The 27,294-nt window shown below is 42.5% G+C and overlaps 1 protein-coding gene across 1 annotated transcript in view; it reads right to left on the bottom strand.

Moving 5' to 3' along the window:
• The window catches only part of LOC126176490 (sialin-like), a 116,185-nt gene that overhangs the window by 11,273 nt on the left and 77,618 nt on the right, over positions 1-27,294 (bottom strand). The window contains exon 8 of the mRNA XM_049923645.1: positions 9,657-9,898. Within this exon, the coding sequence (XP_049779602.1) occupies positions 9,657-9,898 (242 nt within the window). The remainder of the gene's footprint in view (positions 1-9,656; positions 9,899-27,294) is intronic.

Here is a 27,294-nt window from a genome sequence, read left to right as displayed (position 1 = left end):
CCCTTCTTCTAAACGGGTTGACCTGTGATTTCTTCCAATCAATGGGCACTGTTTTTTTGTTCGAGGTATCTAAGACGGATTATAATTAAAAAAGGGGCTAACGCAACCGCTAATTCTGTACAGAATCTGACACAGATTCCTTCGGGCCCTGGAGCTACGTTCAGTTTTAACGATTTCAGCTGTTTCACAACACGACCAACACTACCACTTATTTCACTCATCTTTTCAGTGGCTCGAGGATGTCATGGGAGAAAAGCGCGAGTTGGGTTTCACTTGATCGATGTTTGAGGAATCCATGCCGGTTGACGTCGAGGATGTAATTCTTTTAGAGTTACCTCAAGACATTTGAGCTCAGAGTATGTTCTAAGATTCTACAAGAAATGATTGTCAAGGATACTGGAGGTAGTTTCGTGTATCACTTCTACTGCCCTTGTTGTAAAAGTCCGTGACCTGTGCTTTCTTCCTACCACTGGACACAGTTTTTCGTTCGAGGAATATTTAGTATATTATTCTTAAAAGAGGACCTAATTCTGGAGCAAATTCGGTATAGGGGTTCCATCAGGCTCTGGAACCTCTGGAGTAGAGGTGGGTCGGACTCGTTCATTCCCGTGAACTACTTCATTCATTTCACTCTTTGCCGTGAAGCGTTCAAATGGAGTAGTTCATTCGTGAAGTACGGAAGCCTAGCGAAGTTGCCCAGTCCGCCGCTCAGCCGCTGCTACGCTCGCTTCGCTTCGCCTCGCTCGTACAATAAAGCTTCGTAATACTTCACAAATTTACCAACAGATGGCGGAACTATGGAGTAACGTGCACGCAACGTTTTACGCTCTTACAGCGTCTGAGTTATCTTAAATAGAGCATGGTCGAAGGGGACAAAGGAAAGACAAACAGAGAAGGCTGTCACGTATAAAGAAGGTACTACATTTAATCTTGCTCGACATTTTCTCGTGAAGCGCCCAAAAAAGTCTTTATCTGCTAAATGAAACATTATTTGTTGTATTCATGGACTGAAAAATAGGGCTACCAACGAAATGCGGTCCAATTTTATGTTCCTTTTAAAATTTAATCCAAAATAGAATGAGTATGTTTAACACTGTCACAAAGTCTATATACCTACGTTAAGTAATTATTCAGAAGTTTACCTGTAGATTTTATTTTGTTGACAATAATAACCCACTAGATTCAAAACGTAAACTGTCACGTGTAGTCATCGGTACGATTTCAGGTAAAATCCCTCTTTCAGTGTTATTAACAAACCTTTTATTTTCATGTTGGCTGTGCGTGATCACACAGATAGCCTCTTCGTTTCCATCTTTAATATTCATTTGTCTTCAAGCGCTGCCAACGGTAGGCTACCCGTAGACGCGAAGTTTAACTGCACAAATAGTCACGGGTAATGATGTCAGCACTGCAGGTAGCAGCTGACGCTGTCTTCTCCTTGCCCCTCACATTCCCCGCCACTCCTAAACCTATCGTTCCCCACAAACACCGCGCGATTCGTCGACAGGCAGCACAGGGAGGACTGAAGTGAAGGGAGAATGAGTGACGTGGGTGAGGGAGAGGGGAAGAGAGTGAGTGAACTAGAAAAAAGTGTGGAGTGTGCCATCTGTGAAGAGTTTGAAGTACCAGTTCATTGAAATTGAGTGGTTAGTTCACACTTCACAGGAGTGAAGCGTTCATTTGAACGACTCATTCACGAGCTCCCCATCACTACTCTGGAGCTGTTCCTCAACGCCACTGATATTACTATCTGTTTCGTAATCTTTGCAGTTATTCGAGCATTAAGTTGTAGCATTATACCAGTGTTTTTCTTTGTAAAGTAACATTTGAAAACAGCGTTAAGCATTTCGGCTTTTGCTTTGCTACTCTCAGCTTCAGTTACTGCCCCATTCGCGGGTGACCAGACGCTAACTTTGATGCCACCAACAGCCTTTACATACGACCAGAAATGCTTTGGGTTTTGTGACAGATCATTTGACAGTGTTATGCTACGTAGCCACTGAAGGCTTCACGCGTTGATCCCTTGACAGCAAAACTCTTTTCATTCAGCATCTCTCTATCTACAGCCCTATAATTTGTTTTACACCTATTATGCAGTAATCTCTGTTTCTATTTTGCACAACTGCGGTAACGTGTCGAAAATTTAGATTTTCTAGAAGAAGTGTGGCACTGTATTGTCACCTTGAAAGTCGTCTATCAAAATCACAAACTCGAGCACAGATTTTCTTTCACGCATTTGAAATCGCAGATATTCTGCAAGATGTACTTTGTACCGAGCAACCGATCTCTGAAAGCATGACTGTCTTTGATACACTCGGTAGTATGCTTATAGGAAACTCTCTGAAGTGCCGGTTGTGACTTACCAATAAGAAGCGACGAGACCACGGGAACTTTCATTTTGAAAACACACAAAGGCTATAGTATTGGACACGAACGTACAGTAAGACGCCACGTAATAGAGTTATATTTAGGCAGAATCTATGTAAAGTCGGTACGTATGTTGTATGGTGAAATGGTTAACGGTTAACATTTCAGCGAACTTTTGCAGTGTGGCCCAGTGCTTAGCAGGATTGTCGGACGTTCTGCAGCTCGCCAATTCAAACCTCTCAGCAACCAGTTATTTATTATTTACTGTTTATCATTTCTGCAAGGTTACTGAAATATCTTATGTTTGTAATAGTTGTATATTCTGGGATTTTCGAGTTTTCTATAAATACCAGAATCCTGGAAAGTTCGACTTTTGTATAAATAGCTGCACTCTCCGTGAAGGAGGTCAATTCTGCTCTGGCTGAACGTTGGTGATCGAAATGAACGTACCTTCTATGCTAAATGTTCTTTTCATTGACGAGTCTGCTTTCGGTTTTGGACTTGAGTACGATTACGTTACCACAGTATTAATAATACTAGGGCGTTTGAATTCATCACGCTCCCACTCAACGAGCTTCTCCATCGAGCGAGGTGGTGTAGTAGTTACCATACTGGACTCATTCGGAAGGACGACGGCTCAAATTCGCGTCTTGCCATCCAGATTTAGGTTTTCGTGATTTCCCAAAATCGCACCAAGCAAATGGCGAGATGGTTCCTTTGAATGGGCACGGTCGATTTACTTACCCCATCTTTAAAACATCACGTGCTCGTGCTTTCTCTCTAATGACCTCGATGTCGTTCCTAATCTTTCTCGCTTCCTTTCAGTGAATTTTTTTCTGTATTTTCTGAGTCTTAGAAAGTTATTTTCGGTGGTCATTGTACCACGTGTTTTACACACTGCTGTTAAGTGGGCCGTGGTCGACTTAATCATGCTTTAAATGCGATCGTGCCGTTTCTTCCCAAAGTTTATTCATGCTTACTTGCCGATATTTTAAAATCCTGACATCTTTTCGACCGAATTGTACTTGGCAATCAGCGGTAACTATCTCTAACAAAGTTCTTTTTGCCTTCGGAAGAAATACAGTTCAACAGATATTTTATTACAAATAACTTTTATATTTAAAGGCCACAGCGAGTGGACCCCTCCTACATTTTTCCCTGGAGGCTTTCACAGAACAGGAGCAAGTCAACGGTTGCAGTTACGAAAGGAGCTGACAGATCATCACTTTGTATAAAACGTGATTTTCAGATTCCTAAATGGAAAGGCTAGGGCGAGAAACAGGGACAAGCACGTCCAGTGCACCAATTTGGCCACTAAAACTATTATTTACACATTATTCCGATGAATTTATATATTTACTACAGCTTAGTACGTTCATGATATTCAGTCAAATATTTAAGCGTAGTGTGTGTATGTTGCGCGAAATAAGTTACTGTGTCATTTTGTCATATGTCTTTAAGGGTGCAGTCAGACAGCATTATCACATTATTTCATGCGTCTAAGTTACGCATGTAAAAGGATATTTTACTTGGGGCATATTGCAGAATGTGTATGTACATACAACCTGAAAATGAAAGAACAAGCAGCTAACAACCTGAATGTAAGAGCATTTTTAGCAGTGGGCTGCATGAGCGATGGATCAGCCATCCCCAGTTATCGAGTTATAAGGCAATTTGTCAAAACTTGTGTCCGAAAATCATTCACAGCGGGAGCAAAATAGTCGACATGCTATTTCAACGGCGGCCTAACAGTCATCATGGAAATTATGAACGTGCTCGAGCTTAAGATCAGACTAACCTGTCACAGCTTCTGCTCAAAAGCGGACGAAAAGCCTATCGAGCGAGCAGAGCAGCGGGTAACAGAAGCGGCCAAAGAGGCCCTCAGGACCACCGTGGCCTTGAAGAAGATGGAGGAGGACCTCCTTTTGGATCCTGAAGGATTGCTGTATGTTCCAGGGATCGCTGGCCAGAGGTATGTTAACTACAAAAAATATAACTCAAAAGTTTAAACAAATTTCCATCGAAATCGTATTTTTCAAATTGGCGACAAATATAAGTTGAGAGTGGAAATGCTCACCAGGCTCAGTGTGGGGCAAACGTGTGAGGCAAGCAGGCAACCATGCCACGAAGATGCGCTTGTGGTTCTTACAACTAACTGAGAGAATTTGATAGGGGTCAAACTGTGACCCTCCGAGTGCTGGGATAGTACTTTCGGGGAATTGCCACACGAGTTGAAGTGCTGCGTCAATTGTGCAATAATGTTGGTATCGGTGGTCATGTGAACATTTCGCACCCAAAGATGTTCTACAAGCCCACGCAACAAGGACCCCCACCCCCCAAGGATTGCCATATTCGAAGGGCAGCAGTGGTAGAGTGTACAGTTGCCACAGCACAGATACAAGGGCTTGTGAGTCCAGAAGTGTCAATGTGAACTGTTGTGAACTGGTTATTAGCAGTGGGACTACTGACTAGCACAACTCTCGCCCATCATCTACTCACGCCACAGCATGTACGTGCACGGGTCAACTCGTGCCTCAGAGGTTCACTTGTAAGATGGAATGGCGTGTCGTGGTCTTCAGCGACGAAAGCAGATTTTGTCTGCACGCCACGCAAGTGAGGGTCATTTGCGAGTATGACGTAGACCCGATGAACGTTGTCTCGTAGACTGCATTCCTCCAAGACACACTGGCCCCACCCTTGACCTTGTGCTCTAGGGCCGGCCGCGGTGGCCGAACGGTTCTAGGCGCTTCAGTCCGGAACCGCGACTGCTACGGTCGCAGGTTCGAATCCTGCCTCGGGCATGGATGTGTGTGATGTCCTTACGTTAGTTAGGTTTAAGTAGTTCTAAGTTCTAGGGGACTGATGACCTCAGCAGTTAAGTCCCATAGTGCTCAGAGCCATTTGAACCATTTGTGGTCTGGGGTGCGTTAACCTACATCTCTTGTTCACCTTCAGTATCTCTGGATGGGACGCTAAGTAGAGCTCGGTACGTGCAGATGTTGTTAGACCCGTACGACTCGTCAACCAACAACTCCTACAGAACTACGTGAGCAAGTCGAGCAGGCTTGCACTGCGTATTCCAGTACAGTATTCGCTACTGTAAGGTAGGCTGGATACCAGAGACGGCGCCTGGACTGCCGCCTGTGGACGCTACACCACTTACTAATATGAATGCATGGGTCGATACCTAGTACCTCAGAACTGCTTGTGCTATTGATCTGTAAATGTAATCATTTCATGTACACCATATGAACTGCTACAACAATAAAAGGGTGCACTACATTTCGATCAGAATTTGATGCCGAAATTCTAAATTGAATTCTCTATCAGCGTACGTGGCCGTTTTGCGATATCTTCAAAAGTCTTTTGTCTCGATGTTGTGGAGGATGGAAATGACATTTGTTTCAACATGTCAGCATTTTGTTAGAACTTTATATTTTCCAATTATCCTTCGTACGCAGAAAGAAAATACATTGAAAATTACTTATTGAAAATTGTTTCGTTTCAGCTCCAGTAGGAGGGCTTCGGGAATTCCTGACGATGACCAATGTTTCGGCTAGAAAGGGTCCTCCAACCTACCTGGCTGCACTGGTGACAGGAAGCGTCCGATGTGGACACAAAAATGATTCCTTTAAGAGAGAAGTGTTAGGGATTGTAGATTTAGCATTACTTTTTATTTTACTTGAAAAAATCACGAAAGTCACGTATGTTTCAAGCGTTTAGAGAGGGCAACCTCTGTAAGGCTTTAACGGAAAACAAAGAAGTGACCATGGACCCCTTTTAGGAAAATAAGTTTTACCCGAGAATATCCAGTGATGAAAAGAAAACTGTATTGTACGATCACAGTACACTCTTAGATAGTCAGCTTACGCCTTTGTGTAAATACGAGTTATTAAATCTAGCGTATAAACATACAGGGTAGTTGAAAATAAAGCATAAGTTCAATAAAACAAAAATGAAAGTCGGTAACGAATTTTACTACGATTTTAGCAAAAGAAATCATGACTTAAGGCTGAGGACGGTTGAGACGCCGAATTTACAGCAAATAGCAAGTTTTAGCAAGGAACACGTTGACAGAGTCTTAAAAAAACTAGACGAGCTAATGAACCTGTTCAAATTTACAATCATTTACTATCTATTTGAATAATTTTTGCAACAAAAATTACTTTTTTATACATAACAGTTTCATATCCAATAAAATAAACCAAAAATTTAAACGGTCACAATGCAAAAGGGCAACAAGATATTAAAAAGTCAACGTACATACATAATACCACTGAGTCTTATAACTGTATTTAGTAACGTATTAGGGCGTTGTGTTAGTATGAAGAATGTTTCAGTACAAGCTGGATCTGAAAAGTTCCGTGAGTGATTCCAGAAAATAAAAGAATCAAGAGATACAAACAAAACACCTTTACTGTCCTTCAAGGTAATCACCATTAGCTACAACACATTTCTCACATTGGTTGAAAACTGTCAGCAAAACTTCTTGCGGAATGCCTCGAAGCACCTTGGTCACGCGCTGTTGGAAATCCGCAACGTCTGCGTGCTCCACTTTCTCGCTCGACGCAACGTGACTATTTTTCAGTTTCCTCCTTATTTTTCATATTTGACACTGGCAGACTTCTTTTTGGTTTCCCCTGAAAGACTTACGGTTCGCAGATTGCACCTGATCACGGTCCATCGAGCGATTCCACAAGAGCCGTTTGCTGGTAGTTTCAAACAGCTTTAGGAGTGATGTCGGAAGTGTGCTGTGTCCAATGATGATGTACTTGAAGGATAGTAAAGTTATTTTATTTGTATTTTTTTTTTTTTGTTTTCTGAGACCATTTACCGAACTTTTCAGACACACCTTGTAATTCTCAAAAATTTTTTGTGTCCGACACTACCCGACTTTCCCCTACATGAAACGTTTGCTCCTAGATGTAACTGTAAAAAGTATTCCGCGGATGCATTTGCTTGCGTGTAAAACGTATACCCTTGTAAAATCGGATAGTCCTTTCGGAAACAAAAACTCTGCAGTCCTGAACGTCACTTAAAACCCATCCCGGGTTTCTCTCTTGTTTATCTAGAATACAAGGTTCATTCAATAAATAACTGAAAAAGCTGTATAAAAAATATAATACTTCTGTAAAGTTTATCTTTCTTTGCTTTTTTTACGGTGGTGTTCTAGAACTAAACTCATGTTTATAAAAAACAGAACACCCTGAACGACTAGGGAACGGACGTTCATTTTCACAGACATGTACATTACTGTCCGCGGGTTCGTGATCAACATCGATATAACGGCGCAACGCCGCCTACCGGTAAAATGTGCCTGCGGCTCTCGGTGTCTCTATAAACCTAAGGTAACAGATCAGTGTGACTTGAGCAGATGTGCAGGATGCCTCCCAGACGTATGCGCGAACCTGTCAAATCAGTGAGTTTGAAAGAGGGCGCATTATGGCATGAGAGAATGTGATGCATCCATCCGGAAAATTGCTGCTCGTGTAGGGCGAAGTGTTCCGGCAGTGCAACGGGGGTATGCAGAATGGAAAGTCATAGACCACGACGAGATGGGTTACGTCGCATCACCCAGACCCCCCTCCCCGTGAAGATCGACACTTCATCGGAATGACATTGTAGGACAGATGTGCGTCCTCCTCAGATCTGGTGCAACAATGGAACAGTGCATCACATTGTACCCTATCAGGGCAGTAAATCCGTCGCTGTTTACTATGGTACGCGTGCGCGTCGTACACTTCTCCGCCTACCTTTGACGAATGTGCAGAAATATGCTAGCTGGTAATGCTGTGTCGAATGACATCACTTGTCGCCGCAGGTAGGGGGAGCGGTATCGCAGTTACTGCATTCGCACAAGACATAGGGGGCCAGCTCAAGGCCTTATGTTGTGGGATGCAATTGGGCGCAACCACAAATCACAGTTTGAATGCGTCCAAGGCACTGTGGCCACTCTGATACGTGAATGACATCTTGCAACCCATAGCACGACACTCGAGACCCCATTTTTCAGCAAGACAATGCATGACCACATGGTGCTGCACGAACACGTGCTTTTTTGGTGTTACAGGATGTCAGCCTTTTGCCCTGGCCCGTCAGATCACCAGACATGTCGCCAATCTAAACTGTGTGGCATATGGTGAAACGACGGGTGCAGTGCTGTGACCCAATACCAACTACCACAGATGAACTTTGGAAACAGGTGAAAAAAGTTTGTTTGTATATAACACAGGACACCATTAGCGTCTTATACGCTTCGATGCCATCATTCATGGAACAAGTCATGCGGGCCCACGGCGGACTGTGTGTGAACTAGGCAGCAGGGCACGTAATGAACCGAGTTGACTGAAATGCTAATCATTCCTGCTGAACATGTTAATGTACATGGCATGTGAATATGAACGTCCTCTCTCTAGTTGTTCAAGGTGTTTCGTTTTTTCTGAACATCAGTGTATTATCAGCCTGTCTCGCGAACAGTATGATGGGAATCAGTGAAACAAAGTGTCGGCACCTTTGCAGGTTTTCACCAACATGGAGCACCAGATTGTCATTAGATTTCTGTTAGCAGAAGGGTTGAAACCAATCGCAACTCATCGTCTGATGGCAGCGTAAAATGGTGAAAGTTTTATGAGTCAAACACAAGTGTTCGAGCGGGCTGATAAATTCAAATGGAGTGTAACAAGTACTGAAGATTCGTCACGCCCAGGACACCCTGTCTGCGCAGTCACGGAGAACAACATTGCGAAAATTGATGAGTCGATACGGGAAAATAGGCGTATTGCGGTCAGTGATATTACAGCAGCAATTAATCTTGGATCAGCCATCATATTGCCCAGGACGTACTGACGTTCAACAAAGTGTGTGAGAGGTGGGTGGGTGACACCAGAAATGAAAGAAAGGCGCTTGGATGTGTGCGGGGTGCTTTCGCGTCAGTACGAGGCTGAAGGGGAGCTTCACCGCATTGTAACTCGAGATGGAAGCTGGATGCATTTTTAACACCTTGAAAAAATTCTTAGTGAATCGAGGTGAAGTCCAGGCAGCAGGGCGTAACGGTTAATCATACGACCCTAAGAACTCTGCACTTGGAATTAAGAAGCTTGTCCAGCGCTGGCTTAAGTGTATTGAACTAGAGGATAATTACGTTGAAAAATAAATGTCGTTTTTTAAAAGAATCTGTTAAGAGACTGGAACACATTTCCGTCCTTTTGTTCAGTGACCTTCGCATATAGCCTAATGAATCATTTTGAAATGCAGCGTGTATTGTCCCCAGAAGAGCTGTAACGACTTACGTTTGTGCTGGTGAATATACCGACGATGTAAGGGACTGCGATGCCCGTCAGATTGCCGTACATGTTGACGATGCCGACGATGGTGCCTGCGTAGTTGGGGGCGATTGCCTGCATGTTGAGGTAGGAGCTCGTAAAGTCGGTGGCGGTGCAGAAGCCACTGAGCGCCAACATCGCAATGATGACGGTGCTGTCGCAACCCACCAGCGCTACGATGATCATTGTAGCGGCAGGCACCAGAGTACCTGCACACGAATTGTTTTGGTTACACAGCTGCAAGTGACTCTGGCTTTGAAAACTGAGAACGAAATGTAACACGTATTGTCAGCATAGATTCTGAGCGTAATGACATGAAATTAAAGACAGGACGGATTTGTAATTGTGAGTTTCTCCCCACGCAACTTGCACGCTATTCCACAAAGAACCACCTGCAGTTACTGGAGGCCAGTGGCGAATAAATTGGTGACCAAACATACCTCAATGTATACGATGGGGATGTTTTAGGCCAAGGAAGGAATTATAAAAAGTATTGTTCTAAGACAATTATGTCACATGCAGCTCCAGGAAAGAATAAACATAGAAATTTAAGTAATCACCAAACCACTGTAGGGTAAAGAATCACATGGATACGATGAGATATCAAGTAGACTTCTAAAGACCAGTGCACCACTTACCAGTGATATACTCATTCACCTGGGCTTTATGCTTTTCAGGTCCAGTCAGATTCCAGATCTAAATCCACATCTGTATTTCGTAATCCACAAAAAATGGTTCAAATGGCTCTGAGCACTATGGAACTTCTGTGGTCATCAGTCCCCTAGAACTTAGAACTACTTAAATCTAACTAACCTAAGGACATCACACACATCCATGCCCGAGGCAGGATTCGAACCTGCGACCGTAGCGATCACGCGGTTCCAGACTGAAGCGCCTAGAACCGCACGGCCACACCGGCCGGCCGTAATCCACATTATCGCCTGTCGTGGAATGTGCTTTGTGAACCAATCCCTTTTTCTTTTTCAGTTGCGATTGGTTCGCTCGAAGAACGATTGATGGTAAGCCTCTTTACTGGCGCGAATCTCTCTACTTTCACCTTCATGGTTTTTCACGGGACGTACTTAGGAGGAAGCAATATGTTCATTGTCTCTTCTAAGAGCGTACGCTCTCAGAATTTCAAAATACCCCACAGAGTGATGCAGAACGCCTCTCTAGTACATGTCTACAGGATGGACCAAATAATGAAACGATTGGTCGACCATTTGTGGCAACATTAACGGAGAAGGAAAAAATTACAATTACTTCCAACAGGATGGAGCAACTGCCCATACGCCCGGGCGAATCTTGGAGCAGATTGACACAATCTTCACACCTGACAGCGTTGCTAGCACAGCTCGGTCTGGCCACAGCCCTAGGCTCTATCCCACAGGTCACCTGATCTGTGAGCATGCGATTTCTTTGTGTGGGAAGTCGTCAAATCTAACTTGTATCACAACAAGCCTCATAGTATTCAAGAACTGCAGCAGAACATTTCGTATGAAAATCTTCATACGCTGTCTGTCCAGGCTGGAGATTTGACATTACAGAAGAACGGATCAGATGTTAAGAAATATTATGAAGTATCAAAGATGTACGGAGAGCACAGGAGGGATAGCTAAAAAGAGATTGCGTCCCAGGAATTAAGTCCGTCGTATCCCAGAGCTCTACGAAATGGCTGCGAGGTGCGTGTGAACTGAGGTATTACGATTTCTTATGATGAACTGACGATTTCATATCATGTGATACTATTATGACGATGAGTTAGGGTAACGATTATGTTGTATTATGGGAGATAATGAAGTATTATGTGGCACTGTGAAGGCGAATTTTGCGTTAGGAGTATTATCTTGAAGACGTAATGGATTGTGCCCATTGAGTCATAGAACAACGGTGTTTTTAGCAGTCAAAGTGTCTGAGAATGCGACCATAGCAACACTACGAATAACTATTTTATTTTGTAATTAGTTTCCATTAGCTGTTATATAACAGTGTTAAGGCTACAACAGTGTGCATACAGATAAACGTTAACGAATTCTCAGTGGTCAAGAAGTGACTGGTTTTTGATTTTGAGTACCGGAGCTCTACGAAATGATGTTGTTTGTACAGCTTAACGAATCGCTTTACTTTATATGAGAATTTTTGTTTGAATTCTTCATATCCGTTACTAGAGGTATGTAGTGTATATATTACAAGGTTGTGAGAAACGAATTTTAGCGTGAGATACAGTTACGAAGAGGCTTTGAGTTCATCACTTCTGATGATTCTAGAGACAAATGTTGGTAGCGTTAGCGAGAAAATACTAGGGTGTGCTGTAAAGGAGTGCCTCCAAATTTTTTATTCTATTCTCAATAGCGGTTGAGGTATTACATGTCACTCGTATTACTCGATCGACTTTCCCACTTCTCTGACGCATGTCGCAACCCTCTGTCGCAGGAGGGCTCCGAATTGTAGCGTGTAACGTGGCAGTGTGGCATCTAACTACGTCGCTGCGAGAACTGAAAACTCAGAAAAACTGAAAGCTCGAATTCGAAGAGTTTTCCCACTCATGGAGAATCCTCTCCTGCAGCGTGACAATGCCAGACCACACAGGAGCGCTGCCACGTCTGCAACAAGCCGACGCCTTGAGTTCACTGTCATCGAACATCCTCCATACAGTTCCTACGTGGCCACATCCGGGTTTTAATCTGTTTCCAAAGCTTAAAGAATACCTTAGAGGTCTTCACTTTGATAGTGATGGAGCTGTGCAAGTAGAGGTGAGGTTATGACTCCATCAACAAAGTCACATATTCAGCAACGACGGTGTCAACAAACTGGCCTCGCTGGGAGCAATGTGTTAGTCGTCAGTGCGACTCTGTTGCGAAATAAGTAATAAAAGGAAAAAAAACCCTTCAAGATTTTTCATATGAAAATGTTTAGAGGCATTACTTTTCAGTACACTCTCTTATTAACTGAGAAGACTAGCGAGTCTAAACTGATAGGATGCCTTCTTGATCCCCATTCACTTCCTGCGACGTGAAACGACACCTCTGCTAAGCAGGCTAAAGAAGTGAGAGTTGAAGAAAAAATAAGGAGCTAGAGAATGTGTCAGTGAAACTACGAGGCTAGTGTAGAGAGGAAAAATAAAAACTGGGGATGTGCGAGTAGGACTCGCGCACTGAGGGTTATGTAGTACAAACTTAGTTATATACATTGTTCAGCCAAAACATTATGACCGCTGCCCACCGCGACTTTGGATGCCGCCCGGTGGCGTTGAGGACACGTGACGCAGTAACAAAATTATGTAAGTAGAGCAGACGTGCACGGGGTGTCTCACCCGAGTGAAGACGTGGGCTTCAAGTGGGAAAATCCATTGAGATAAGCAACAGATTATTGTTATGCAGAGCCTCTGAACGAGTTTTTCGAAAATGGCGAAGCTGGTCGAATGTTCACGTACTACAGAAAAAGGTAGAAGGTCAATGAAACTACCAATAGGTGCTAAATGGTTGGACTCCCCAACTTCACAGAACGTGGCGTTCGGAGGCTTTTATGCTCTGTAAAGTAGGATAGATAGTGATCTGTGGCATCTCTGTACCAAAGATAACAACGCTGGTGCTCGCACAAGTGTTTCGGAGCACACCGTTCATCGTACATTGTTGAATATGGAGCTCCGCAGCAGAGCACACCTTCGTGTTCACATGTTGACCAACGACATCGTCAATTACGATCGTAGCGGGCACGGAACCATCGGGATTCGACCGTCGATCAATGGAAATCACTTTTTTGCTACACTAGGTCGATGGTCGTCTGCACAGACGCCGTCACCGAGGTGAACGGTGGCTCGACACATGCAGCGCGCTACGAACACAGACAGGTGGGAGCAGCATTATCCTACGGGAAACATTCTCCTGCGCTTACATGGGACCTTTGTAGTAATCGAAGACACGCTCACAACTGGGAACCACCTGCATCCCTTCGTGTCTGATGTCTTCCTCGACGGCGATGTCATATTTCAGCAGTATAATTTTCCGTGTCTCGAATCCAAAATCGTGCTACCGTGGTTGAGGAGCTTTATAGTGAACTCACGTTGATATCTCGGCGACCAAATTCGCCTGATGTAAATCCTGCCGAACTCATCCGGATCGCTGTTGGGCGGCATCAGCGCGTACGAAAATGAGCGGCCCGTGATTTACGCGAACTAAATGACCTGCACGTAGACATTTAATACCATATACCTCCAAATACCTACCAACAAACTGTTGGATCCTAGTTACGCAGAATCAGCGATGTATTTCGTTCCAAAAACGGTCAAACAAGCTATTACGCAGGTGGTCATAATGTTTTGGCTCCTTAGTGCATATAGACAGTTTGTGCATCCCAGGAATCGAGGATACTGCAGATTTTTGCCTGTTATCGACATCGATACGGCTAGATATGGGCCCAGGAATTCCATGACTTTCGTGAATGTTTTAATTTCAAGTTTTAAGTCTGATAACAAATGACATAAGAAACAATTTTTTCGTGTGGTATAATTACAAATTAACAATTTCGGATTTTTCCCTTTACGTGTACTGTGAAACTTTGTTTTCTTATTGTTTTTTAGCCAAATTTCATGATTCTAGGTTAACTGAAAGCACCCTACAGGGTTTGATGAGTGAGTTTTCGAGAGTATCGTAGTATGTGTCGTAAATAGCAGTATCTTTTGATTGAATTGACTAAGAAGCTTGAAATTTTCACACTGCCAAGCAACTATAGGCCTCAATATGTGGCATAAATTTGAACTTGATAGTTCCAGACAGGCAGATAGAAGCCCGACAAAGCGATGCTTTAAGGATTCCGTTTTTACAGACTGTGGCACAGAACACTAAAGAAGACTCTGAAATACGAAGGACATTCAGAAGTAATTACCAAGCTCTGGAGTTAGAGGGTGAAGTGTAAAAGTAATTGCAATATATATGCGCTTCCGTTTCAGATAGCTCACACACAAGAATCCGGTGGGCCAGATTCTTCGTAGGGGGAAGTAAATGTAACGGCGTGGACCGCAGCCAGTGTCTAGTACTACAAGGCAACATCCATGCCTAGGAATCTGACTACCTCTTCAGGATGCTTCCATAGTAGCCAGAGGGTTCATCGTCGTGGAGAGATGAGGCGGAGATCTGTCTTCCACGTGACCGACCCAGACCGCTGTGTTTAAGCTCCCGGGCCAGCCGTGTAGACGATCGGTACGGCAGGGCTACGTTACGACGCCTGCCATGTATCAGTCTGTGGTCCCGTATTCAATATCCTGGGCAGTTCCGCTGGGCTGGGCTGCCTGGCTCCGACTACCGGTAAGCGTGCCGCTGCCCCTTCTTTCTGACCCCTGCCTTTCACCTGCTGCGGACTCACTGCTCTACGTTTATTTACGTTTGGAAGTAAAGAACTGGTAGTCTGCAACCAGATGCCGCTACGTTCTGGGATCACTCCTGTCTTCCTTGAAGAATCACACGACGCCAGAAGAACCGTCACATTCTGTCTCCCTTGCCATCATACGAACGAGAAAGGTCTAGGTGGGAGACAAACGTCTCCTGACAAACACCAAGTCGACTTCCGCCACTTAACATCGGTTGCTTCACAACCCGCTTGCTGTAATAGGCTTCACGCATGGCTCTAGTTACAAATGCACGAGTTGCCGTTAACGTTTGTCTGTTACCGTCCTTGCAATCCATTCTACGACTGTTGGCATTAAGCCAGGGCAGATCTTCGCCGTCTTTTACTACTTTACTTGCAGCTTAGTTAGTTAGTTACATGTTCCATAGATCAGTTGAACGATTCTTTTATCGAAATGATGTGGAACGGGTTAATTTACAGGACATACATGATTCGGATTGATATTAATGAACACTTTATTTTTTTTAGTTCTGCTCATGCAGAACAAGTTTTTCATTGGCTGCCAGTTTTTAAACAAAATTCGACAGCTGAATAGGAGTTGTCCAGGAAAAATGATTCAATGTTAGATACCTTTGATACCTGTCATGCATTTTATGGTATCAGGCAAATAATCAAAAATTTTTGTTGCATCATACTAAAATCCTTTCGCAGCCACTTACAGCTTTAATACTGGGTAATAAAGGTCATTTTTCCCTCCAGTGTTGTAGGTTCTTGTCAAAGTGTGATGGACAGTTTATGATGAATTTTATTAATGAATATATATTATAATGGCGCAGTTAAATGTAAATGTCGTGTGAAAGGACCTCCCATCGGATAGACCGTTCGCTGGGTGCAAGTCTGTCGATTTGACGCCACTTCGGCGACTTCTGCGTCGATGGGGATGAAATGATGATGATTAGGGCAACACAACACCAAGTCCATGAGCGGAGAAAACCTCTGACACAGCCGGGAATCGAACCCGGGCCCTTAGGATTGACATTCTGTAGCGCTGACCACTCAGCTACCGGGGGCGGACGCAGTTAAAATGTCTAGCTTCTTGAAGAGGTACCTACATGACGTCCGTGGGTGAACATCACATATTATTCTTACTGCTCACTTTTGTGCAAACGATACTTTCTTTCTAAGTGGTGAGATATCACAGAAGATTATTCTATAAATCAATAAGTAGAAATGTGCAAAACATGTCACCACTGTCATTTATAACTCCATTCGACGTTAACCACAGTTGTTCGGCATTTGCCACTTCAGAAATAAATGTTCCCAGTTCATCTTTTAAATAAGTTGATAATGACTATCAGTTTGGTCAAAAACGAATACGCTTCTAGCTTTCTTGCCGACGTTTTTGCTTTTGGTAACGATTATTCTTGTAATAACAACTTGGTCGTTTATCTATCTCTTATTGGCGACACTCTCTGTTTGGAACTAGGAGGTCTAGAGTTTCCTTTAACATGTGGTTGTCAGGCTGGTCACGTTATAGTCACCACCTACTGCTACCGTATGCTCACGACGTTTGCGTACTATCGAGTTTAGGCTATTATTGTATAACTTTTTTGACCAATGTATCTGAATTATTAGTCTCAGTCCACCGATCCAGGTTACTCTTGTCAATATTAGTTCGCAATCGGATTCGTTTTAGACCTCATTAGATCTAATACTTCTTCTTGTCGTTATTACATCCTCCTCTTGAAGAGTCTATCAGTCCGATGAACGTTTCACGTGTGTGGAAAATTTCCCCGCTCACTGTTTTGGGTTTTAACCAACTCTCGCGTTCTAGTATGACGTCGGGCGACTACTTTTTACGAGAGCCGTGAGCGTTGGGTCTTTACTGCGAATACGCTGGCAGTTAACAACTAACATATTGAGATTCTCAGTCTTTGCTTTTGCCATACGGCCTGCTGAAATAACTGGCTTATCTAATGTTGACTTTTATACTGGGGTCTTGGAGTTTCTATAATTAAAAAAAAAGAAGAGAAAAGCTATGTGCGTTCCACACATACTCTGCTACCATTGTGGCCGTTTCCGGTGTATAGTGCTCACCTAATGCATCCAAGTCACCGTAAAAGTCTCTGCCCTATATTGTAGGTCGGAAAATCTGCAGCCTATCTCGCCACAGAGCTGGCGACGCATTTTGCTTAGAGCCTCCAGTCGGCTCCAGACCATTGATTGTGTAAGTAGGCTGTTTATGTTTTCTTTATGTAAGTAGGCTGTTTAGGTTCTTATATTGGTAACGCCGCCGCCACGTAGCGCTCTCTGTATGAAAATCACTGGCTGTGCTGTGTGCAGCCTGTGGCTAGTTTGCATTGTTGTCTGCCATTGTTGTCATGAACTGCTATAGCTGGATGTGAACAGCGCGTAGCGTTGCGCAGTTGGAGGTGAGCCGCCAGCAGTGGTGGATGTGGGGAGAGAGATGGCGGAGGTTTGATAATCTGTAAGACTGGATGTCAATTATGAATATTAAGGTAAATACATTGTTTGTTCTCTATTAATATCTTTCATTTGCTAACTATCCCTATCAGTAGTTAGTGCCTTCAGTAGTTTGAATCTTCTATTTAGCTGGCAGTAGTGGCGCTCGCTGTATTGCAGTAGTTCCAGTAACGAAGATTTTTGTGAGGTAAGTGATTTGTGAAAGGTATAGGTTAAAGCTAGTCAGGGCCATTGTTTTGTAGGGATTATTGATAGTCAGATTGCGTTGCGCTAAAATTATAGTCTGTCAGTTTAAGCACAGTCGTGTATAAATTGTTCTAAGGGGACGTTTCAATTGGAATGATGCTGCAAATCGACAACTGTGGCGAGTCCCCACGAGTAAGGCTAGCTTCCTTTACCACATTGGCCAGTCTCCGGGAAGAGCTGAGAATGGTCTCAGAACCCAGGCGGCAAACCTCATTGGTCTCGAGCTGAGCGATGATCTATAACTGACTGCAACCCGTACTCTCAATTGTTGCCAGGACGACCTCTTCCATTTGGCGGGCGATTCCTCTCGGGATACACATCGACTGCACATATGGTTCTTTTCCGTCCCGTGGCGCTATTTACCTTGAAATAGTCACGATGCATCTAATGCTGGAACTGTCAACCACTGACAGCCTCATATCTCCTCCCCCCCCCCCCTCCTCCCTGGGTACCCTGACGGCGGAAAAGGAGTGATCACTGCAGGAGCAATGAAGTTGACAGAACATCTCAGACGGTTTTGCACTTACTAAACGAACGTGTAAGCAAACTCTTTTGGATCTTCTTTGCTTCCTCTATCAATCCTAACTGGTAAGGATGCCAGGTTGTCGAGCACTACTCAAGGATCATTCAAACGAAGGTTTTGTCAGCTGCCTCCTTCATGGGTTCGCTACACTACCTGAGGATTCTTCCAACGAATCTCATTCTGGCATTTATCTGCCTTTCCTGTGATTAGTTTTATGTGGTCGTTCTACATTAATTTTCTCCGTACGCCCCTACTCTCAGACAAATCAAATGATCGTTACTACAACCTCGTCTTAAAGAAAGGGAGAAAATGGTAAATTTGTTTGCTATCGCTGATTCCCAAGAGTTCTGAAAACATATGGTATAAGAGGGCAATGATACATCTCACGACACATAATTTGTTTTGAGACTCTTAGCTGGAATTCATAAAGGGAGCAGTCACGGAAAATGCAGTTTATTGTTGTTTGTAAAGATATGTTGAGGACTATTGTCATTGTGAAAGAACGCGATGTAATGTAAATGATATAATAGATATTGTAACGGGTAAGAGAATGGATTGTGCTTAACTGCAATATAATACAGTATACACAACTTCTGAATAGTGTGAAAGAGAAATGGGCTATCATAGATTGAGCAAAGGACCAGTGAAGACTAATGTTACAAATTCTTAGAATTGAAGTTAGATATAGCATATTACACCAATGACTTTGTTCAGTAGTGAATCTTTAGTATATGTATAATTTACACTCACCGAAATTTAAAATATCACTCTGCTATCTCCTACGTACTGTTAGTTTTTCGGTCGAGTCTGAATTCAAAAATAATATTCTCCGCTCAGAAAAGTGTGAACGCATACTTCTATAGTGCATATACTATACATTTGCAGCCCACAAGACACATTATGGTGGATGGCGGAGGGTTTATAGACTACAAGTGTAATTTCTCCATTCATCTGTACCATTCGAGGACGCTATGTGAGAAGAAAGAAAGTCGGTATCCTGAATCTCTCAAACTTTAACTTTGTAATTTTTTCATAATGCGGGGCCACAGTGATAATATATTTCTTTAAAGTCAGTTCCGCCATTAGGCTGTTGTTTATTTACGGTGTTATATTTACACTTACTCAATCATGTCTTCGGCTTCAAAGTGCCATTATCAAATGTTTCCTGAAAGCCGGTTAGACAATAACAGTGAAATCCATAGCTAGTGATGTAACTGTATTACATTGTAATGCTTACTTACAAGTGTTATAAATTGCCTAAAAATTCATTCACTTCACATTTTTATTCTTCTTATTCCTTCGTTACTTACTCTTTTGTCCCCCACCACGCCCACATCCCACTATAATAGCTTCTTCTTCATTTCATTTCTCATTTTATAGACCCCCATTCATTATTCTACATCCCCCCCTTACACTTACACTCTACATGCCTACAATCTTCAATGAATGAGTTTCTTCTCTGTTGTTTATTACCTTTCTAAGGTACACTTATGTTTGTTGTTAAGAAATAGGAATTAACCTACTTGGAGCTTTCATATGTAGTAACTGTTCAAGTTGTTAAACTTACTGTGTCATCTTTACGTCATATAAATAAGATGTCACTACTATAACATGTAAATAAGATTTATAGCACCAAGATTGCAGCCAAATTTGTCAATACCACGGTGCACTCACGTTTGTAATTGTATCTCATCAACCATTAACAAACACTAGGATATCCCTACTTTTTATATTATGTTAAATTTAAATGTGCTGTTTAACATTAAATCTTTTGATTCTTTTATTTGCTTAAATGCTCTTATGTACATGACATGTTTCACATACCTGTGTTATTTGCACTTATTCCTAAGTAATGTTCCATCACATATAGCAGGATTGGTTCAAATGGCTCTGAGCACTATGCGACTTAACTGCTGAGGTCATCAGTCGCCTAGAACTTAGAACTAATTAAACCTAACTAACCTAAGGACATCACACACATCCATGCCCGAGGCAGGATTCGAACCTGCGACCGTAGCGGTCACGCGTATAGCAGGATTTACATGCCAGATGATACGTACATCATAAATATCGCTTCAAACCTCACTGGTTAATTAATGAGTGAGTAGAATAAGTAATTGCACTTTGTTGTATTAATTCGGAACTGAGGCAAAATTACACAACTTATAGATGGGCAAGTATTAATTTCATGTACAAAGCTGTACATTTACCTACTAAAATGTACTTTAAACAACGTCAATGACTAGCTGGACTTTTATATTTATGGATGCAGCGAATATTACCGGGAAATTTGTTACTGTTTATGTTTATGAGCAGGCAACTTAATTGTATACTAAGATAAACAGGTACTGCAAAGATGTACTACCAAAGAAAATAAATTATTCCTCTTGTAACAGGAATTTCTTTGACCAAGACAATTTGACACTTAGCCAACTGTCATTCAGTCAAGATGGTGTACTCATAATGAAACAAAGCAGTAGGCTCTGTCAGAAATATCGACTCTTAGACAATGTGTCTAATAGTGTATTTTAATACGACAGTATGCTATCTTAGGCAATTTGTAACACTTTAAAGTAAGCATTACAAGTATGGATTGTAATACGGTTATATCACTTGTTATGTATTTCACTGTTATTGTCTAACTTGCTTTAAAAAAACACTTGATAATGGCACATTGAAGCCGAAATAATGATTGTGTAAGTGTAAATGTAACACAGTAAATAAACAAAGTCTAATGACGGTACCGACTTTAAAGAAATGTAACTTTGTAGTCGTTCTGTGAGACAAATGTTGAACAAGTAATATGTATCTTTATTCATTTTGGAACACAGTCTGCTGAAATTTAGTCGGTAAGGATCTTCTCGATACGGTCGGTCTTTCCTGTGAAGTCTGCCACAGTGGTTTCTATCGTTTCTGTGACACTCTTTTGTTGAATAAATAAAGCCATGACTAATTTTGCAAGGCTTCTCTGAATGTTTTCTATCTTTTCTGTTAATATAACCTGTTAAGCGTCCCAGGTGCATCCGTGGTCTGCAAGACTGAAGAAAAATCAAGACAGTTTTATAAGATTTGTCGACACGGAAAAAGCGTTCGACGAAGTAAAACAGTATGAGATTTTCAAAATTCTAAGAAAAATAGGGAAACACGGGTAATGTACAACATGAATAAGAACCAAGAGGGAACAGTAAGACTGGAAGACCAAGAACGAAGTGCTCGGATTAAAAAGGATGTAAGGCAGGCATGTATTCTTTCGCCCCTACTGTTCAATCCGCACATCGAAGAACCAATGACGGAAATAAAAGAAAGGTTCAAGAGTGGGATTAAAATTCAAGATTTGCTGATGATATGGCTGTCCTCAGTGAAAGTGAAGAACAATTACACAATCTGTTGAATGGAATGAACAATCTAATATTGATTGAGAGTAAATCGAGAAAAGACTAAAGTAATGAGAAGTGGAGAAACGAGACAGCGAGAAACTTAACATCAGAATTGGATCGCGAAATAGATGAAGTTAAGGCATTCTGCTACCTAGGCAGCAAAATAAACCATGACGGACGAAGCAATGAGGACAGAAAGAGCAGATTTTCACTGGCAAAACGGGCATTCCTGTCCAAGAGAAGTCTACTGGTATCAATCATTGGTCTTAAGTTGGGAAAGAAATTTCTGAGAATGTACGTTTGGAACACAGCATTGTATGGTAGTGAAGCAAGGATTGTGCGAAAACCGGAAAAGAAGAGAAACGAATCAGTTGAGGTGTGGCGCTACAGAATAATATTGGAAATTTGGTGGACTGGTAAGGTAAGGAACGAGGAGGTCATCCGCAGAATCGGCAAGGAAAGGAATGTATGGAAGACATCGACAAGAAATAGTGACAAGAAGATAGAACGTCTGTTAAGACATCAGAGAATAACTTCCATCGTACCAGAGGGAGCTGTAGAGGGTAGAAACTATAAAGGAAGACAGAAACTGGAATACATCCAGCAAGTAATTGAGGACATAGGCTGCAACTGCTACTCTGCAATGGAAAGGCCGGCACAGAAGAGGAATTCGTGGCGGGCAACGGTCAGTCATAAGACTGATGACTGAAAAAAAAGTCCTACATTTTATCTTGTGTGTGGGTTCTAGAACAGATAGCTCGGAATACCACTGAATATGGAAATAAATTTCCATCAAACACTGATCGTCTGCAAATCTCTCTCCATTTCGTAATAAGTGTTCGAGGCTGTTGCCTCCCTGCGAATAGCGCCACACTTCTACAAAATTTATTAGGCAGGTCATCATTAGGACTGTTTCAGTCTAATTGCATATCCCTTCGTATGTTCCGTAAGTAAGTATTTTGTTTATTAGGTGATGGTCTGGAATTGTGTCGAAGCTTTTATGGACGCCTAGACGTATGGTATCAAGTGAGCTCCATTTACGGCCTATAACAAAGCAAAGTGAGTTCATACGATCTGTGCTTACAGAAGCTATTTTGGTTCCAGTTTAGTTGTTCAGTATTCCTGAAAAATCATGATACACGAGGACAGTCCGTGCAGAACTAATCAACGTATCCAGAATTTGCAGTAGCATCATCAACTTCTGGATGGCACAGGTATTAGCGTTCCGTTTAAGAGTGTAGAGCCACAGCAGCTACAACGTCAAAAGACTTAAGGACACCACAACGCCATCTCCATCACCGTTACCACCACAGTCAATCATCGTCACATCACATTACCCTTTTATATAAAAAAAATTGCTTTTTCTCTCAACTTCAACTTTGTCTTATTAACCAGCAGACGGTGGAGCAGACGCCCATCCGCCCGTCAGGGAAATAATGAAATAAGAAATAAAAGTTATGTTGAATACAACAAAGACGCAAATTTGCGTTGCACTTTTTGTTGTAAGAGATAGTTGGAAATACAATAATGACAGTTTGTACCTGATTACTGGGGGGCAGAAAAGATTAGCAGAGTTCATGAGGAAAGTGTGAAAGGGGAAGGGCAATTTTTCTAGGTCAAATTCGTGATTAAGACAGGCAATTCTGCGAGACATATGAAGAGGAGACCCTTCAAATACAGTACATGCACACTGGTATTCAGGAGGGAGGCGGAACAGATTATACCAAAATCAATTTCACACCTTCATATTTCATTCGTAGACGTTGCGTAGGATGAAGAATAGTTGGTGCACCATTGCTCAAGCCAAAATTTTGACAGATGAACAAACACTACTCAAGAATTGGTCGCAGGAGGGTTCTGAAAGCGGATTCTGTCGATAAATATTAGTCCAAGACTCCTCTTTCCGACGATTAATTTATGTGTCTATTTCATCTCAGATAAATCCTAACGCGCATTTCTAGTAACCTGACGATTGAGACAGTTCACATAGTCAAATGGCAATGGACAATTTCTAGTGTTTCCACGCATTGCAATACGTGTAGACGTCCAGGTCACAGAGTTTTCACCAAGCGTCCCTCCGATAGATGTGATACAGGTGATAGTAGTTTTCTAGTAACGGAGCTTCCCTGTCTACCAAATGCTTCAAAGAGCCATAAACTTCGCCTGGAGGATACTTTACTTATATAGTATTATTCGTAAGTATCTCTGGCGTTTCAGAAAATTACTGAGGGAGAACAATTAGATATACACTACTGGCCATTAAAACTGCTACATCAAGAAGAAATGCAGATGATAAACGGGTATTCATTGGACAAACATATTATACTAGAACTGACATGTGATTACATTTTCACGCAATTTGGGTGCAAAGATCCCGAGAAATCAGTACCCAGAACAACCACCTCTGGCCGTAATAACGGCCTTGATATGCCTGGCCATTGAGTCAAACAGAGCTTGGATGGCGTGTACAGGTACAGCTGCCCATGCAGCTTCAATACGATACCACAGTTCATCAAGAATAGTGACTGGCGTATTGTGACGAGCCAGTTGCTCGGCCACCATTGACCAGACGTTTTCAATTGGTGAGGGATCTGGAGAATGTGCTGGCCAGGGCAGCAGTCGAACATTTTCTGTATCCAGAAAGGCCCGTACAGGACCTGAAACATGCGGTCGTGCATTATCCTGCTGAAATGTAGGGTTTTGCAGGGATCGAATGAAGGGTAGTGCCACGGGTCGTAACACATCTGAAATGTAACGTCCACTGTTCAAAGTGCCGTCAATGCGAACAAGAGGTGACCGAGACGTGTAACCAATGGCACCCCATACCATCACGCCGGGTGATACGCCAGTATGGCGATGACGAATACACGCTTCCAATGTGCGTTCAGCGCGATGTCGCCAAACACGGATGCGACCATCATGATGCTGTAAACAGAACCTGGATTCATCCGAAAAAAGGACGTTTTGCCATTCGTACACCCAGGTTCGTCGTTGAGTACACCATCGCAAGCGCTCCTGTCTGTGATGCAACGTCAAGGGTAACTGCAGCCATGGTCTCCGAGCTGATAGTCCATGCTGCTGCAAACGTCGTCTAACTGTTCGTGCAGATGGTTGTTGACTTGCAAACGTCCCCATCTGATGACTCAGGGATCGAGACGTGGCTGCACGATCCGTTACAGCCATGCGGATAAGATGCCTGTCATCTCGACTGCTAGTGATACAAGGCCGTTGGGATCCACCACAGCATTCCGTATTACTCTACTGTACCCACCGATTCCATATTCTGCTAACAGTCATTGGATCTCGACCAACGTGAGCAGCAATGTCGCTATACGATGAACCGCAAACTCGATAGGCTACAATCCCACCTTTATCAAAGTTAGAAACGTGATGGTACGCATTTCTCCTCCTTATACGAGGCATCACAACAACATTTCACCAGGCAATGTTGGTAAACTGCTGTTTGTGTATGAGAAATCGGTTGGAAACTTTCCTCATGTCCACATGTTGTAGGTGTCGCCACCGGCGCCAACTTTGTGTGAATGCTCTGAAAACTAATCATTTACATGTCACAGCATCTTCTTCCTGTCGGTTAAATTTCGCGTCTGTAGCACGTTATCTTCGTGGTGTAGCATTTTTAATGGCCAGTAGTGTACAATGCATGTACATCGGTGGATAAGGCATCTCTCCATGTTTGTAAGTCATATGACAGGTGCTCAATATAGACAGCCATATATGACACGGCAGACTTCAATATATGAATGCAATCCATTGAAGTGGTACTGTATTTCTACGGTGTACTGTGCAATGTCCTTCAGACATGCATCCATGTTTGGACGCCACTGCATAGTCGAATGGTACTGGACATCTTCATGTATCTACATGCATTACGTTACATGTAGACGTTCAGGTCACAGGTTGGCCCAAACAAGCCTTTCTGAAGGACACTGCATAGTAAATTGTAAAAACTCAGAATGCCACGACAGGCTGCGGCAGTAATAAATAAGTCTCTCCCTGTGCGCGAATCACAGCAACTGTGCTACTGCAGGTCGTGGACACACTGTAAAAAGATAGGGGTTTGGGTCGGTCCAGGATACGAGCTCAGATACTCAAAGTTGTCAAGGCGTCTGATAGCGTAAAGCGAGAAATATGGGTTCGTTTCCCAGTCCAGTACAATTTTTCATATGTCACTAATCAATTGTGCTGATGAAATCTAATCGTATTCGTAACTGCGAATTCGTTTGTTCTAATTGAAGTCGCTGACACAAGTATCCCAGGAAGGCACGACAGCAGCATGATGATTTGGAAATCTGTTAAGTGGATTGTTGATCTGCGGGCGCGAACTAATTCTATATGACAGTGCAGAGAAGATGGTTTCTCTACATTACTGTTGTATGTGTGGTGTCTTCTTTCTGATATGCCCGAAAGGACAGACACCACACATATAACAGAAATACAGGGTGATATTTATTGAAATATATGAAATAAAATCGTCATAACTTCTGAATGGTTTGTGTTAGGATGTTCAAACTGTACGGTTGGCCGCATGATGCGAATTGGTATGCGCTGTATGGTTTGGTTTAGCGACGAAGCACACTTTCATTTGGATGGGTTCGTCAATAAGCAAAATTTGGGCATTTGAGGTACTGAGAATCCGCATTTCGCAGTCGGGAAGTCTCTTCACCCTCAATGGGTGACTGTGTGGTGTACAATGTCCTGTCACGGAATAATCGGTTCGAGGGAAGAAATGATGATAATAGTTACACGAATGAATATAACATATTTCATAAATGTCAGTCTTTATAATAGTGTGTTAAGCAATTTCCTTTGTATGTTCTTCGGGCAAACTGAGGGATTTGATAAGGAAGTGTCCTCTCACCAACATTCTTCAATATAGTCACAGATAACATCATAAGGAAAGTTTGCCACAGGTCAACACCAGAGGATATGGAAATCTTAGCGTATATGTACGATATCATGATATGTGAAGACAATGAGCAGCAACTGTAAGAACTGTTAAATACCTGTCTGAGGGTAATGGAGAAAACAGGCATAAAAGTAAATTTCACAAAAAGTGAGGTAATGAAAACTAGCAGGGGAAATAAAAAATATTAACGTTGTAAGTTTAATGGAAAACTTATTAGGGAAGTAGATGCTTTCAAATATAAACGAAGTAATTTAACCAAGAAAGGAAACATCACAGAACAAATATCGGAAAGGATAGAAAATTGCCCAGAATTTTATTATTGTATATCAGGCACAATTAGGAATTGCAAAATTCCTGGCAAAGCAAAGATCTTGATATACAAATCATCTAGTAATTTTGACCCATGGACCAGAATGTTGTATCTGGACAAACAAATATCAGAACTGAATACAAGTGAAAAAGGTGTTCTTTCTACAAGGGATTCTGTGTGGGATGAGAAAGGACGGTATAAAAAGTGAAATAACACTAAATGCACCTCAGATCGATCCCCCTAAAAGGAAGTGTGGAGAGGAATTGGGTGAAATGGTTTACCTGATTTAACAAAAAGGGAAAAGAAAGACTACCAAGAGGAACCCTGGAATGGATGGGACCTGGGAGAAGACCTCAAACAAGATGGAGAGGCCAAGTGACGGATGATGTGAATCT

Source organism: Schistocerca cancellata, chromosome 3 (assembly GCF_023864275.1).
Source record: "Schistocerca cancellata isolate TAMUIC-IGC-003103 chromosome 3, iqSchCanc2.1, whole genome shotgun sequence".
Taxonomy (NCBI): Eukaryota; Metazoa; Arthropoda; class Insecta; order Orthoptera; family Acrididae; genus Schistocerca; species Schistocerca cancellata.
The sequence above is the reverse complement of the archived record's forward strand: the minus strand, read 5'-3'. Positions and strand labels throughout refer to the sequence as shown.